The 17,783-nt window shown below is 39.8% G+C and overlaps 1 protein-coding gene across 8 annotated transcripts in view; it reads left to right on the forward strand.

The window, feature by feature from the left end:
- Positions 1–17,783, forward strand: part of CHD7 (chromodomain helicase DNA binding protein 7) — a 178,485-nt gene that overhangs the window by 89,901 nt on the left and 70,801 nt on the right. For all 8 annotated transcript variants that reach the window (XM_032296168.1, XM_032296173.1, XM_032296174.1 and 5 more), the window contains 2 exons: positions 2,703–3,133; positions 17,375–17,516. In XM_032296168.1, coding sequence (XP_032152059.1) covers positions 2,703–3,133; positions 17,375–17,516 — 573 coding nt within the window. The remainder of the gene's footprint in view (positions 1–2,702; positions 3,134–17,374; positions 17,517–17,783) is intronic.

Genomic DNA, 17,783 nt, shown 5'->3' on the forward strand with positions numbered 1-17,783 from the left:
ACAGTGCCTTTGTTAATGTGTAAGAGTGTTTGTGAGGAAAGGGTAGAGGGGCCGAGGGTAACTTTGGTAGTGTTTAGTTAACTGTGTTATCCCTGCATGGAAATCTGCTCATGTACATCTACATCTGTGTGTTCTTCAAACTTTAACCTTGCTTCTGTGTTTTCCTATATATCGTTGCTCTTTTTTCAGCCTCATTCTCCCTTAGCTATGGCCAGGAAAGGGCAATACGTGTTTTAAAATTTTTAAAAATGCCATGGGATTCTGGAAGAAACTTTGGAAATCACATTATTTCCTAAAAAATTAGGAAATAATATGTACAAACTAATTTGACTTCTGCAAACTAAATGTAAAACAGTTAAATCAGGTTCCATTGATACTTAGGTAAATTTTATTTTTTATAAACTTTATTTCTTAGAGAGAGGCTGAAGTCACCTAACCCAAAACCTTCATTTTGCAGAAAAAGAAACTGAACCCCAGATAGGTGAAGTGATTTTTCCCAGATGATACATGGCTAATGGTAGGGCCTGGACTTGAATTTTAATCTCTTAACTCAGAGCTCTGGGCTCTTTCTCTTACACCAGTGCAGCTAGAGAATTAATTGTAGGTTTTCAGGCAGGGCGCGGTGGCTCATGCCTGTAAACCCAGCACTTTGGGAGGCAGAGGCCGGCAGATCACCTGAGATCGGGAGCTCGAGACCAGCCTGACCTACATGGAGAAACCCCGACTCTACTAAAAATACAAAATAAGCCAGGCATAGTGGTGCATGCCTCTAATCCCAGCTACTCGGGAGGCTGAGGCAGAAGAATTGCTTGAACCCAGGAGGTGGAGGTTGCGGTGAGCCGAGATCGTGCCATTGCACTCCAGCCTGGGCAACAGGAGCGAAACTTCATCTCAAAGGGTGGGGGAAAGGAGGTTTCTGTAGTAAACGTGGCAGGTTTTAGTGAGAACAGTGTAACCACCTCCTTTTTAGGCAGTGATTTTTTTTTTTTTTTAAATGTTTTTCGGGTCACTAGACACTTCAGAAATTGAGTGAAACCTGTGGAGTCTTTCCCAGAAAGACTGTGTAGAAGATGTTAGGAAGAGGTGGACAGAATCAGAGAGCACTAGATTTAGAAAACTAGATTCAAATGTTAGCTCCGTCACTAACTGTGTGGCTTGGGGTGGCCACATCACCTTCTTGGACTTTTCTTTTCTGAAAGATGGGGGTAAATTATCACTTTTTTGTTGTGAGATTCGGGTGAATTAACACATCTAGCTAATATAACCTAGCTTGGTACATGGCATCAAATAGCTGCTCAATAAATATTAGGTGTCTTGGAATCGAATGTACAGTATCTATATTTTAATGTTTTATTCTAATCTTCCTCCTTTGCTCCTAGTAAGCTTTGGCATGTACATTAGTCACGAAGCTCTGCAGATGTGAGCCTGGGCTCACCTGCCTTCTCCTCTTCTGTAGGTTGAGTGCTGAGGAGTAAGAACTCTGGAGCTATTGGCTTTGATGTCAGTCTTAGTTCTGTCACTTAATAAATCTGTACCTTCTTGGGCAAGTTACTTCATCTTAGAGTGGCAGTGTCTTCAACTATAAAATTTGAAAATCACCTAACGCTTAGGGCTGGTGTGAGGATTGAATGGTACCATGGGTGTAAAGCATATGCCTGGCACATAGTAGATCGTTTATATTACAGTTAGTGTTACATGCCAGAAGCAGCATATGAAAAAGACAGGAAATGAGAGACATATGTAGATTTAACATTTTCAAGTATTTTGTTGAAATGTAAAGGTTCATTAGATGTCATAATTCACGGTATAGATGATAATCCAGCCAGCCCTGCCCGGGTTTGGATGGTAAGCCATGAGGGAGGCTGTCATGTGCAGGAGTCACCTCCTCTGATCTTGACTGACCATTCAGAATCCCATCCCAAATGTGGGTATTTTTCTACTCTATTGAAGACAGTCTCTGGGTGAATCCCAAGTGAATGTCAAGAATCTCCTACAAGGCATGTCACATTAATCTAATTGGGTTCTTTCTTCCTTGGTGAAATTTCGAAATATGAAGGTTAAAGAGGTTTAAGAAAAACATTGTCCACCTTTCATGTTAATGCAAGAGATTTAACCAATCCAAAATCATTAAGTGTTGGTATATGCTTTTAATTTGATATTTTAATGTCATTTAAACCAGAAATGAGTTGTATTGTGTAAGATTTACGTGTTATGTTTACACTTTTATTTCAGACTTTCACAGTACTAGAATCTTGCAATGTTCAGTATACTTGTTCTTTTTAAAAATGGCTAAATTATATACCTTTAATTTGAGTTTCCATTCTCATATGGGGCTAGAACTCCACTTAGATTTATTCTTTGTGGCTTAGCTTTGCTACTGTTTTGCCATTCACCATTTTCATGTAGGCTGTTTAAAAAACAGACAATGTCTTCAGTTGAATGAATTTTTACTTCCTGAACTGATTTTTTTTTTTACTGTATTAACTAAAGTGATATTTTAAAACTTTCTTGTTTAAAAGATTGTCTCTTAAATAAACACACTATTTTTTGGATGAGAGAAGATGATAGATTCTACAGCTGTATAGTTGGAAAAAAATTTGCTACTTGAGTATAGAATAAGTTTCAGGAGCATCAGCCACTTAACTTTCAGTTCTTTACTATGAAGAATGAAACTAACTTCAATTCTTATTTGTGTCTCTTAGCATTCGCCATCGGAGCCCTTTCTAGAGAAACCAGTGCCGGATATGACTCAGGTTAGTGGACCGAATGCTCAGCTAGTGAAGAGTGATGATTACCTGCCGTCAATAGAACAGCAGCCACAACAAAAGAAGAAGAAAAAGAAAAACAACCACATTGTAGCAGAGGATCCCAGTAAAGGTTTTGGTAAAGATGACTTCCCTGGTGGGGTAGATAACCAAGAACTAAATAGGAACTCACTGGATGGGTCCCAAGAAGAAAAAAAGAAAAAGAAAAGGTCAAAGGCAAAAAAAGATCCGAAGGAACCGAAAGAACCCAAGGAGAAAAAAGAGCCCAAGGAACCCAAGACCCCGAAAGCCCCTAAGATTCCCAAAGAGCCAAAGGAAAAGAAAGCAAAAACTGCCACGCCAAAACCTAAATCCAGCAAAAAGTCAAGGTAGGCTGTGGGCAGAAGCAACGACCACAAAACATTGATAGTACAGAAATAAGAACCAAGTAGTTACAGCCTATGAAATGGGGGGTGGGAAGGGACACATTGATTTTTGTCATTATTCAGCTGCTTTCTCTAATATCCAAACTAAAAAGCCAAGGCTTTTATGCATTCTGAAAGTTAGGACTTAATTATTATGAACTCTTGATTTACAGACTTTACTGGATAAAAATTAAAAATAAATTTTTTATGTTTTTGTGAAGACTTATTATTTAGCAAATGGAATGAAGTCAGCAGTATAATTATGTGTAAGAATAGACCAGCAACCTCATTTTCAGTGATGATATCAAACTGGACAGGAAGGATCATAGAAGAAAGGTCACTATATTTCACTAAGCATTCCAGCCCTTCTTCCCAGAGGTTGAACCAGGATTGTTGGCAGCGTAAGACTTCCAGGAGCAGGATTGGAATCCTGGTGAGCAGTGCAAAAGAAATCAAATAGTACTTGTCCATTGGATATGTGTTCAAGAGTAACATGAATTTTAGGTTCTAGGGAAGACCCTCTTTCACCCCATACTCCCCCACATCAATTCTCTGACTGCCCCCCAACAAAGAAGCATTTTTATTCAGTAAGAAAAGCTGAGAGGAGAAGACATTGAAGACTAATTTTTTCATTTGTACTGAATGTTTCTTACAACTGTTCTGAACCAGTTCCAGACATCTGAATCTGTTTTTCAGAATGTGGCTCATGTTAGAAAATATAGTTTCCAGATGGAACTATGGTCAGCCTTGGTTAATCTGAATCTGTTTGCAAACTCCTTTAGAAAACACTCTCCACTCCATACCCTCATGTGCACGTGTAAACACACACCTGTGCATGCACACACAGTCAATTCTGCATTTTCTGTGACCTTTTTGAGATTGCTGCTCTATGTGTGCATGCCCAGGTACACAAACAGAGGAGATTAATTGTGTGACTAGAAAGATGTTGCCTTGAAGTGAAAGCACAAACCTGGACTTGAAGCTTCTGCTAAAAATAATCTAAACAACTCCAAATACGTTATTATGCAGTGTTTTAAAAGTTTGAATCATAGCCATTTAGGAAATTTTGCCCTCAATATTTTTTATGGTGCCAAAGTAACTGAATTATATTCACTAACTCAGTCTTACAGATAATTTAATATTTGCATTTACTTGTGAATTTTCTGTGATGCCTCAGTGTGTGGTCTCCTAATTGAAAACCATCACTTTTTTTTTCTCCTTGTGAACATTCTTTTAAACTTAACATATTATAAAATCTGTTTTATTTATTTAAGAAATATTTTATTAAGTGCTTATTATTTGCAGGTACTGTTTTAAGAGTTAGGGATGTAAGGGTGGGGAAGAAAGACATGGGTAGAATTTTAGTTTGACTTTATGAGGTGGTTTAAAAATATGTAATTACCTAAATCTAAGTATTATGCTTTTGGTAGGAGAAAGCATAAGCGTATTTCTCTAAAAGAGAAAGAAATCAAAGCAAAAATCTTAAAAGGAATGTAATCTTTTTTCTTTAACCTAAAACATAGGCATCTGTGTTCTAAAGAAGTTTTCTAGAGTTCAGGAAATACATCACCAGTATTAATCTTAGCATCAAGATATATATCTGATTCTAGTTTTCATATTAATGTTTATATTTATCACCTAATAGTAAAAATTTATTAAAAAAAGAAAAGAAAAGAACACTCTATATTGAATATTGTCATGGATTTCCAAGTATATCCTTTCAAGTTCTGAATGTACATCAGACTGGTCCTATGTTTAAAAACTTACTTAGCATATCCTTACCTCTTGTAGAGTCTTTTGGGGCAGGTATTAACATGCTGTATTTAACAATGAAATTTGTTAAAATTTTTCCAGCAACTGTAAGAAACTCTTTGAAGCTCGGAGCACGAAACCTAGTCAGTCCCAGGCATGCCATGTCTTCTTGGTACAGATATAGACCCTGTGTTTATCCACTAGAGAAACATTCGGGGCAAGCATCACAGGCTTGCTGTCCACACTAAAGTATGAATCAGAGTCTGTCCAGAGTGAAGTGTTTGATGTTGCTGAATCTGAATTTTGGCTTTGCACTAGAGTCACAAGCTTCTGGTAGTAAGAAAAGAGTGTATTTTCTCTGAAAAAGAGTGTCTAGTACCTTCCCCGTTCCTGCCACTTTTGACTAATAGTCTCAGTCAATGCCTGCTATAGGCAACAGTTATTTTTACCCTAAGTGGTGTGAAAATAATTGGGTGGAACACATTTGATGAGCCTAGGGGTGTACAGGTTAAAAGGGAACTGCTGTAATGTGGCCCAAAGACTTAGGATACCACATTGAGGGGCAGGGCACAAAGAGTGTTGGCAGCCCCTCTGTTAGCCCTGGTCACTCGACCACTTATAAGGCCACTGCTGCTTTACAATGAAGTGTGGTAAGGACATTCCTGGATTTCCCTGTTGCTGACAGTCAAACAGGGGTGGCTGTCCAAGCGTATGGTAGTTGAATTGAGGTTTTAAGTAAATGAACAAACCAGACCATTATATTGTTGAAGCTCATTGTTTCTCTTGATCTGATAAATTTGTTGCATTGTGGTCTCGTTCTACTAAGTTTAGAAAGGAAACAGCATCCCTGGAGCAAGGATAACTAGAGTGCATACAACTACATGTAAATTCTGAATAGCATAGTAGAATAATTATGTAAATTGAATATGCAGTGATGAAGGTAATAGGGGGTTTGGGTTATGTTAGCACTGGGTTTGAATTGCCATAGCAGTTTGCTTTTAAGCACTGGAATACAACAGTGGCAATTTTGTTTTGCAAAATGTTATGTGATACCAGTTATTTCCATCCTTGAATAAGTTAACTTGATGAATTTGTTTATACAGAAAATAATTTTCCTACAGAGAGCTAAAATAAAGGGAATAAACAGAACTGAAATGAAAAATTTAACATGGGACTGCTCAGACCTTTACTCTGCAGCCCTGTATGCCGTATCATTGCTGTGTTTTGCAAACAAGTGCTGTTCTTTGGGCGGGAGGTAAAGGAAGTGGCCCTCGGGTGCTCTGGCTCTCTCTGCGCTGTGTCACTGGCAAGGAGAGAGCTTGGTCTGCGTCACTCACACTCACCATGGTGAACGACATGTGAAGGCTGGCTGTTGTCATGGGCTGATTTTCCTTGTGTGCCTCCTCACTGCCTGGCACCCCATCTTGTTCTGTAAAGTGGCAGAAGCTTGAATTTGTGGCCATTCCCAGAGAACTGGCCTTTTTGACAACCAAAACATAATCATACATGACTTTCCCCTGCAGGAGGACCTACAAGAACCTACCCAGAAATTGTTACATAGAGCGGTGGTGAAACAGGAAAAAATGTTCAGCATCACAGAAAGACATGTAAAAACCTTGATGAGAAAAACGGGCCACATTCCTCTTCTCTAATCAGGCTGAATCCTTTTTCCCTTTCCCATTTTACGTTAAGTATATATTTTTTCTATCCATTTTTCTAGTGGTCTCCCCAGTTGTCCTTACAGCTTTCAGATACTGGTTGTTAATACTGAAAATAACAGCAAAGACATTTGTGGGTTGGAGAGGATGCCGTTTTGCATATGGAAGGATTCATGGAGCTGGAATATGAGGATTTGCATCCTTTTCAATGCATTTTCTGTTGTGCATGCATGTGCCTTGTGAGATGAGAAAGAATTTGGAGGAAGTGCTTCCTTTGAATGACTCTTGAAGGATTTAGTGGTCCATTTAGCTATATAAAGATTCTTTGAATGTACAGAAAGAAGGGAACTTGGCCAAAGATTGTGACTTGACTGCTGAAGCTTAAGTTAAATGAAACAACACAGACTTGCTGCTAATGCAGTTTCTAGGAATGCCTTTCATTCCTTGCTTTCTACTCTGTCCCCAGTGTTAAACTTAGTAGAAAATTAAATGTTATTTTTCAATTAAGAGTGAAGTTTTATTTTAAACATGCTGTTCTTATTTAAAACACACACAATATATGAAAAACATGTGAGGGTGCTTTTTGCAAATCATACTATCGTTATCATTAATAGTAATAGTATCTATGTAGCAACTTTCTCTGAGGAACTCAGCTTTTCAAATATTGTTTTCTCAGTTACGAGCTAAAAGAGTAGCAGCACTTACCCGAGCAATACTTTTATTCTGGCCACCAAGCCCAACGGTGGCATATTTTTATAAACTAATACATATTTTATGGTTTACTCTTGTATCTGTAAAATTTCTCAATAGAGATTAAGCACAAAAGTAACCCATTATGCCAGTTGTACTAATAAGTACAAAAACCCAGGTAGTCAGATATCTTCCTGGCAGGTACGTGGGTAATAAAATAAATTAAACCCACAGCCTTTCTTTGATTTTTTTTTTTTTTTTTGGTAGCTGTTTGTCCTGATGATTTTCTTATTCTTTATTTTACTCATGTGCTATGATTTACCATTTACTCTTAATGCAAGATGTTGGAAATTCGAAAAGACAGAACTAAGTGTTTTAGACCCTGTGCCTGGTGGAAGAGGGTAGAGATTTCTTACACGTGTGGTGATAAATGAATCTTTGGGCCGTTTCAGTGTTGGTGCCCATGAACATCGTGCAGCTCTGCCCCCGACCTGTCCTGCCCACTCTCTGGTTCATTAAATCCAAGCTTGTGCTCTCTTTCCTGATGTTTAAAACGCTGTCTTTTCTTCAACAAAGGGACCATAGGATCTTTTAAATCCCAAATCCTTCTTTCCTTTAGGGGAACCACCTCAAGGCCTTACTTTTGCCAGCCAGCAGCAGTGGCCCCATTGTGGCCCTTCCTCTTATTTGATTTTATCTTAAACTGGCTGAGTAAGCAGGGTGAGAGGGTCATCAGCTGCTTGCAGGGTGAAGGGTGAGAGGGTCATCAGCTGCTTTTAGTACAGAACCCGGTGTCTTTGACATGTGTGGTTCAGTTCAGATCCATCAAGGGAAGAGAATGCCTAGCAACATTGACCTTGAAAGCAAGTGTGCCAACTCATGGTCTGTGCCAGATGCAAGGTGGGCCACATTGGGCCTGGTGGAAATTTGTTCTGCCCATCCAGTGAACTGCAGTGGACTCCAAAGCAGTGGTCTGTTGCCACTCTGGTTTATATGGGAGAAGGTGGTGTAGACCCCACTTTCAACTCTCACTTTACCCATCAAATGTAACTTCAGATGTGAGGAGGCTGTGAGCCACAGTGGGATGTTAAAAGTAGGTTTTTCTGGAGGCACATTCCTTGAAAGTCTTCAGTGGAATTTTAGGGTTTAGTGTATGTTGCCATACAGTAGATGTGGTTACAGTGTTAGGGTTGGCAGGTAAAGAGCAGAAGGAATCATAGGCTGATTTTATCTTTTATTTAAATAAGTCTGTATATGTGGAAATGAAATCCTTTTGAAAAATGAAATTCTGTACAAATGCAGTTTGTACCTGATATGTAAAGATCTTTATGTTAGTTGTCCTCTGCCTAGACAAAGGCCCCCTTGAGTCTTTGGATGCTTGTGCAAAGCTGCTGTGCAGATCATCAGTCATCTGAAATGCCAGCCCTCACTTCAGCTACATTTATGTAAAGTCTATGTGACTTAGCTTTCAAACATTAAACAGGAAATTGAGAGTGTGAATCAAGAAAATAGACTTTTTTTAAAGTTAGACAATACCCTTAAACTTCCATAGAATACTAATTTTATATGTTGCCCTGACTTTGATAGGAATAATATAATTTTGCGGGAAAGTTTGACTTCTTCTGTTGGGGTGGATGGTGATAGTTTCTTCTTTGTGGTTTTACCATTTAATCTGCTGAAGTTTCATCTCACCTGTGGCACCTGATTGACATGTGGACAGGCAGCATGGCTCATTTGTTGTGTTAACCTCCCTGGCAGATAGACCATAATGGTAATCTAGGGAGGGGGTTCTGACTGCCAGAGTTACCCTCACTCGTCCCCCTTTCTACTTCATAGGATTGCTATGTATGAATAAGAGTGGCATCTTAAAATGCGACACAGGTAGTTAATGCGTGCCTTACAGTTTTGCACTTGGAAAGATACACTATGGTAAAAGGCCATTGTAAGGCATACTTTTGCATCAGTTTTGTAGTGTCTACTTGGTTTCGTTCTTTATGTTATGTCCAGGAAATGGAGAGTGTGAATCAAGAAAAAAGGCACTGTTCTTTTTTAAGTTAGACAATACCCTTAAACCCATTAGAATACTGATTTTATGTGTAGCCCTGACTTCAATAGGAGCAATATAATTTCATGGGAGTTTGGCTTCCATTATGATGCCAGGTGATGCCACGTAGCCAAAATGTTAATGTCTGTGTTAAACTTCTGTGATCAGATAACACATTAGCTAACTAGACTTCTTTTCCATGTTACTTCTGGCAGATCTGAATTTAATCCATAAAACTCGGTAACTTGTAGATTTCCTTCCTTCCTTCCTTCTTTCTTCCTTTCCCCTTTCCTTTTTCCTTTCCTTTCCTTCTTTTCTTTCTTTCTTTTTCTTTTCTTTTTTTTTTTTTTTGACAGTCTTGCTTTGTTGCCCAGGCTGGAGTGCAGTGGCATGATCTCAGCTCACTGCAACCTTGGGTTCAAGAGATTCTTCTGCCTCAGCCACCTGAGTAGCTTGGGACTACAGGCATGTATCACCACACCCTGTTAATTTTTGTATTTTTAGTAGAGTTGGGGTTTTACCATGTTGGCCAGGCTGGTCTCACATGCCTAACCTCAAGTGATCTGCCTGCCTCAGTCTCCCAAAGTGCTGGGATTACAGGTGTGAGTCACTATACCCAGCCCCAGGTGACTTTCGTCTAGGATCTTCCTCTGTTGTCTAGGCCAAAGTGCATCATTGCAATCTCGGCTCCCTGCAGCCTCAGCCTCCTGGGCTGAAGCAATCCTCCCTCCTCCCACCTCAGTCTCTTACTTTTTTGTTTTGATTCTTTCGGATCCATACCTACAGACGTTTTTTTTTTTTTTTTTTTTTTCATATTTTTTATAGAGACGAGGCTTTGTCATGTTATCCAGGCTGGTCTCCAATTCCTGGCCTCAAGCAGTTCACCTGCCTCGGCCTTCCAAAGTGCTGGGTTTACAGGCGTGAGCCACTGTACCCAGCTGGTGACCCATTTTAAAGAACTTAAAACATTTATTAATAATTCTTCATTGAAGTTGTACATTTGTTGTCCATAAGTAAAACAGAATTCCTCCCTCTTCCTTTCCTGCTAACAGCTCTCCTTTCTTTTTCAACTAGAACAGTAGGGTGAATTTGTGGCTGGGGTTTAGGAATTGAGGGTGGTGACACACCTGCTTGGAGTGAAGCACATGGATGCCAGGCTAGGTGCCTGAGAACCGAGGGTTCCTGAGGCTGCTGGGTACAGGATTACAGACATCTGGGCACTACTGGGGCCTTTGCCAAAGGGGCGCTGGAAGTCTTGGTGTGAAGTTGTTGGCCTCTGGGTTTATTACCTGCCATTCAGAGTTTGATTTGTCCCCTTCCTCATTAGTTTATTCTGCATTGTATTGCATTCTAGTTTAGCTGTTAATTAAATTTTTGTTTTAGGACTTTCTTTGAAATTTTTATTTTGTGGGGTTGATTTTACTCAATGATGTACCACATTTTATGCTGCTTTAATTGGCGTTTTAGAACTTTGTACTTTTATCTTTTTTTAGTTTGCCTTTTTGTCCTTTAACTTTCCTTTTCATTGTTTGAAAAACTTATCAAATAGTAGACAGGGCTTAAAGGAAATCCTCTGCTCTTAAGTTGAGAGGTTAGACACTCTCCTCTGCCAGCATTGAGCCCTTGGCCTCCAGCATCTGGCTGTGTGCTTTATTGTGGCAGCCCAGATCATTTTAGAGTTGTGTTTTGCCACAGACATTCTGCATCACATTCTGTGTGGCATCCCATGCCACAAAAACATCTCTTGTACTTCTTATCCATTAGGTTCATTTCTTTATTCAAAAGCCTTTTCAGGATATAAAGTGTAAGAATATGCTTTAATACCTTTCACTCTTTGGAAAGATTATAATGTAACACTTTGGAGAAGCTTGAGCCTCTGAAAACAAACCTGATTAATCCTCGTGACCTAAGCCTCAAGGTTAATTTTTCCCAGTATGGTGAGAAACTTCACTAACTTATCCCATCTGAAGGGACCGTTTGAGAACTCCTTCCCATTGTCCAGATATCCTCATTAGCTGACCATATTCTCATCACACTTGGGTCTATGATGTGGTTCTTTTTCAAATTTTCATTCTTTTCAGGTCTTAGATCATTAGGCTGACACTAATCAATGTTTAACTGTGTTCCATTTTTGTAATAAATCAGGGCAGCTACCTGGCTTTCCAGTAAGTTATGGCCCTTTGTATCAAGCTTTGCCTAGAAAGCCAATAGAAGGAATTAGTTATCTATACTGAATCCATCCAACACCATTTCAGGTAATAGCACTAGGCTGTCCTTACTATCTTACAGTTATAAGCTGAACATGACTCCTTGCATAAAGGTAGATTGCCTAGACTGTCTCTCCATGTGACGAATACTGCTCTCTGAATACAAAGTTTGTGTTCTTCTAACGCCTGCTTCTAAGAGTTCGCATTTAGTTGATGTATGCCTTGGTGCCACTGTTGGCAATTGCAGAACTTAAGACCTTGATCACTTAGCTGTGGATGCTAAGCACATCCAACTACCCACGAGTGTAACCCTAGTCTCATGATAAAGTAAGAAATGTAAGGTTGTAGGAGGAACTGTGGCCCTTCAAACCTCCAGCAGCGTCCTCAGAAAATATTCTCCATCTGATTACAAGTTCTTGTCTAACATAAGGAGTGAATGGCTCTTTATCTCAGTGTCTTGCTTCATGAGTGGACGGCTCTGGGTCCCAGTCTCTACCCGCACGAGTGGATGGCTCCACATCTCTCTAGCTTCAGAGTGGATGGCTCCATGTCTCTCTAGCCTCGTGAGTGATGCCTCTGTGTCTCTCTAGCCTCGTCAGTGGTTCCACGTCTCTCTAGCCTCGTGAGTGATGCCTCTGTGTCTCTCTGGCCTCGTCAGTGGCTCCACGTCTCTCTAGTCTCGTGAGTGATGCCTCTGTGTCTCTCTAGCCTCGTCAGTGGCTCCACGTCTCTCTAGCCTCGTGAGTGGGTGGCCCCGCGTCTCTCTAGCCTCACGAGTGGGTGGCCCCGCGTCTCTCTAGCCTCACGAGTGGGTGGCCCTGCGTCTCTCTAGCCTCACGAGTGGGTGGCCCCGCATCTCTCTACCCTCACGAGTGGGTGTCCCCGCGTCTCTCTACGCTCACGAGTGGGTGGCCCCGCGTCTCTCTACGCTCACGAGTGGGTGGCCCCGCGTCTCTCTATCCTCGTGAGTGGGTGGCCCCGCGTCTCTCTAGCCTTGTGAGTGGGTGGCTCCACGTCTCTCTAGCTTCGTGAGTGGATGGCCCCACGTCTCTCTAGCCTCACGAGTGGATGGCCCCACGTCTCTCTATCCTTGTGAGTGGGTGGCTCCACGTTTCTTTAGCTTCATGAGTGGATGGCTTGTATCTCAGCCTCTAGCCTCAGGAGGGGTGGCCTGCTTTTTGGTCATTATCAGTAAAGATGTGAAATAAGCATCACAAAATAAAAGAAGTTTGTGAATATGGAGTCAAGGTATGTAGATGGTATTCTTTTCTATTGGTTTTGAAAAAATACTAGGTTTCACTCTATTTTTTTAAACTTTAGCCCGCTTTTACTGGGCTTTATAGGTGTTTCGTCAAGGTAGATGCTATGTGAGGTTTTCTTATATAAGTTAATGAGAAAAATATTTAGAGTCGTGCCTGGTACATACTTGGGGCTGTATATGTGTTCGCTGTTGTTATTGCTATTACTTGTACTTTTGTTACCAGATAGTTAACAATTACAAGTAACCTGCTAGACTCAGCACTAGAAGTGCAAACATAGTAAGACACAATTTCTTCTCTGTTGGAGCTTACATGATAGTTGGAGAAAGACACACATACGGTGCCTTGGTTTTAATACGTTGCAGTAATGTTACCACCAACTTTCGTGTATTTTATATATCCCTTGTACAGGGCACAGCACGTGACATGTGGGTGGAGTGAGGAGATCATATCTGGTCCAGACGGTGGCAATTAGAAAACGCTTCTTGAAATGAGTGGTGTCCAGGCTGTCTTGCAGATGAGTAGGGTGGGATGAAAGTAGAGGTAGAAGAGATACATGTGCGTTTTGGGGAAGAGTTCTCTATGCTTGGAACATAAGAGGCAAAGGTTTGGTACATCCATATGGAGAACCTCAGACATTATATGCAGAGGATTGAAGCAGAGGAATGCTCCGTCAGGTTTGCATTTTAGCTGGTTACTCTGGTGACTTGAGATGAGTTTTCAGGTGATGCTTTGGTGGCATTACCGTGATGCTGAGGTGGGAAATGCAGGAAGACAGAGCAGGTTTAGGAGAGGAATGAGGGAAGACGTGATTTCTTCAAGGCTGGTACCATTCAGGTCTGGAATTTACAGGTGTTCCCTGTACATGGCCTAGTTATTCTTATGATCCCCTTCACAGACTGCTGTGTGGCTGCCGGCCTGAGCTAGGCCCCATTTATAGCCATCACTGCAGCTGTTAAAGGAGTCTTGTGGTTCTGTATCTGCGTCAAGCAGCTCAGCAGCCTCATCTTCAATATTGCAGTGTTGGATTAAGGGTTGTTACTTCTTAAATACATTATTTGCCCCCAACCTAGAACAGTGGCCCTTTTCATACATTCTAGCTTCTGTTGTAATCTGGAAGAGGAATGTATGTCCAGTGTTTTGGGTTTGACATTATAAAAGACTAGTTTTGACTCTTACAGAGGTAAATGATAACTATGAATGTGGACTTTCTGTCCTTTCTCCACTGGTCTGATGCTGTATAGCCCTGCATGTGGGGCATGAGCGTGATGAGGCAGTGGGGAGCTGTTGTGATTAATAGTCTGGGCAGGAAATTAGATGTGTCTGAACTAAAGCAATGGTCATGGTCATGGGGAGGAGTGCCCTGTAGGTTTGTTTACTTGCTTTTTCTTTTAGCTAGTGTTTAGGAATGTCAGTGGAGGCTTTCCTTCTATGTATGTTGCTTGGATGAAGTCATCCTTGGTAAAGGTGGGGTCCTGTCTGTAAGTTTCTGCAGTTTATTCGGCCCAAGTGGATCTGAGCCATGGCCAGAGAATACTTCCCAGACTCAGCTGCTTGTTTTCCACATGGGTGTGGATGTTAACCATCTGTGCCATTTTCACATTTAAACCTCATAATGAATCTTGAAAGAATGTATAAATATTAATCTTATTTTACAGATGAGGAAACTGAGGCTCAGAGAAATTAAGTAATATATCCAGGGTCACAGCCTATAAATGACCATTCAAACTGGAACTGAGATCTGTCTGACTCAAATCAGTGCTCATATCCACCATTCTAGATTACCTTCATTTGTTAAAAGACAAATCTTGACTTGGATAATTTTGGGCAAAGCAGTTTTAATACAACACTTACTTGAAAATCTCAATTAGCTTATTGCAGAATAGTAGCAAAGGCAATTTAATTTACATAACTTAATTTTGTCCTTGATGGTAATGTTGTAGGGTGGACACTGAAGGTTTTGTTGCCTTTTTGACTTCTAGGGTGTTCTTTGATTTGTATATTGCTGCCTGGAAATGCTTAGTTGTCCCTTAACAACATGAATAGTGCAAGGTCTGATGAGTTTAGAAATCTTTCCATAGTCAGATCTGGGGTAAGTGCTTCCCTTGGCTACAGGCTTTTTGTCTAAACATTTGGAGAGGGCCTGTCTGACTTTCAGCTATCTTGGAGGTTCTATACAGTTCATTCTTGGGAAGGGCAGATGGAAAATCATTAGCACTTCTCTCCTTCAGCAAATTGATGTTTCCTCAAACCTGGGCTCTGGTTGGCTTCCAGATAGTAAGCCTTTTACTCCTGTAGGACCCTGCATGCAGGGCCCTGCAACCCCTCTAAATTAAACCGTGTACTTCGCTCTGGTATAGAGAGGTCACTGTGAAAAGCATGAGCTGCCAACTCACTTTACCTGGCAGTGGTTCAACTCTTTGACAGGCCTACCTCTGATTTAAACAAATTTGAGAAATATGTAAAGTTTTGGAAGCAGTTTTGCACTGATTTGATAAAAGAAACCACAAAACACTGCAGCGCAGGTGTTGAGAATGTTTGAAAGCTGATTGAGGGAAGCAGATGGCTTTAGTCAGTGGCATCCAGCCAAAAGAGCAGGTGCTGGTCATGTGACCGCTGGTTACCAGGGTAATCTGATTGCTCTTGGCGTGCAGATGAAAGGAAAGGGGCCCAGTGTTCAGCTGTAGTATTGTATAATTTGTGGCAGTTAGAGCGGAAATAAATGCTGGAAATGGAACCTCATAGTAGGGGAGACTTCTGTCCATGTGTAGCATAAACACTAGGACAGTTGGATGAGGAACGGTTGTATGGATTTTTTTAATTTTAAAAATATTACTCTTTCTGTGGATCTTTTGGAGAGAAAGTTTTTAGATCACTGCCTTTTTCTTTTCTTTTAAATAAAAATAGCTTTTTTTTTTAACCTAACTGCCATTTGCTATGATCTTGAATTATTTTCTTATGTAGCTATTTTCTATGCTAAAATGTTAACAAAATAAAATAAAACTCTATTAAAAGTAATTTAAGATGATCAAATATTCTATTTAGTTGAAAAATACATTTTAGGTGTGGGATGGGTACTTTATTATATTAACAGTGCTTTTGAAATATTTTATGTGACACATGCTTTACTCAAAAGCATATAGATATCTTGGCTTCTTTTTTTTTTTTTTATAGTAGCTGAGGGTAAAAACACTGTTTAATGTATTCTGTCAGCACACTTTCCTGAGAACTTACAAACTTCAGTAAATAAAGCTTTTAAAGATTTTTGAAATACAGCCTTTGTTTTTCAAAATTTATTGGAATTTGAAGCTCCCAGGAAAAATTTTTTTAAAAAAATCATTACTGAGGTTGGATTATTCTCAGTGTTGGATAACAAATGGTAATTGGTGTTAGAAAATTTGAAGCTGATGGCCAGGCACGGTGGCTCACGCCTGTAATCTCAGCACTTTGGGAGGTGGAGGCTGGCAGATCACCTGAGGTCAGGAGTTTGAGACCAGCCTGATCAACATGGCAAAACCCTGTCTCTACCAAAAATACAAAATTAGCCGGGTGTGGTGGTGCATGTCTGTAATCCCAGCTACTCAAGAGGTTGAGGCAGGAGAATCGCTTGAACCCAGGAGGCAAAGGTTGCAGGGAGCCGAGATTGAGCCATTACACTTTAGCCTGGGCAACAAAGCGAAACTCTGTCTTAAAAAAAAAAAAAAAAAAAAAAGGAAAAAAAATTTGGAGCTGATTTGGAAATATAAATGGAAGGTAGCAGTAAGTGTATGTTCTGAAAAAAATGTCAGGTAAAGGTTCTAGAGGTGATGGCAAACTCAAAATTTCTTTTTTTTGAAGTTTGTCTTTTGTCTTATGTAACATTCAAATTCTAATAACATTTATCAGCAACAAACTATGAAATATGCACTTTATTAGGGTTGCTTTGCTGTATTTTTGTATTTCAGGAAACTGTTTTTTGGGGAAAAAAAGGCCAATTGCAATTATCTCAAAAAACATCTAGAACCAGAATAAAGCTTATATTTAATTAAGAACACAGCACAAACTAAAATTATGTACAACAGGAAATTACTATGTATTTTGATTATATTATAAAAGATTATAAGTTGACCAAAAATGTAACTCAACAGCATAAAAGAGGACACCTTCTAGTACTGGTCAAAAGAATACTTAAATAAGAGTATGTAAAACTATCTACAAAAGACACAAAGAGATGATCATGATATCATTTTTCATGACAATTCAAAAAAGTGTTCTGTACCTTAAAAACTTGATAGCAAAATTAGATCTTAATCTGATTTTTTATTATGGCTTGATGTACTTACTGGCAGACTTTTTGCACAAATGTACTATGTGTGGTATTAGTTTTTGCATGCAATTTTTAATTAGGCCATATATTTGCTAAAAGTGATTATGATTAATACAGAATTTTGCAGAAAAACTTAATTGGGAGTTGCATTTAACTGTAAATAGCCAACATGTATTGATTTATCAATTGCCATTAATACTTTTGGGATATTAATGTGGGAAATCTAAGGCATGAGACATGCAGAAACACATTAAAAAGTGAACACTAAGTGATCCACTTTGAATTCTAGTAATAAGAAACCTGACTCAGAAGCAAGTGCTTTGAAGAAAAAGGTCAACAAGGGAAAAACAGAAGGTTCTGAAAATTCAGACTTAGACAAAACACCCCCACCATCTCCTCTTCCTGAAGAAGACGAGGACCCAGGTGTTCAGGTAATACAATTATTGTGATCCCCGAACCTTGGTTAGTTAGCATGGGTAACTTTAGCTGTGTATGAAGTACACTAGAACCTCCCCTATCTTGTTATGGGGATGTTCTTGAGATGTCTTTATTGCAGTCTAGAATATTATCTCCATAGCAATGAGGGGGAGTGGGTGCAGAACAAGAAATTATACTCCTGACGAGAGTGACTTGGTTTTGCTATCTTTGACTCTGTAATTAATAAGACAAAGATTCTTCATTTATTTCTGTAAATGTAT

This window comes from Sapajus apella, unplaced genomic scaffold (assembly GCF_009761245.1).
Source record: "Sapajus apella isolate SASKATOON/1434 unplaced genomic scaffold, GSC_monkey_1.0 scaffold35, whole genome shotgun sequence".
Classification (NCBI taxonomy): domain Eukaryota; kingdom Metazoa; phylum Chordata; class Mammalia; order Primates; family Cebidae; genus Sapajus; species Sapajus apella.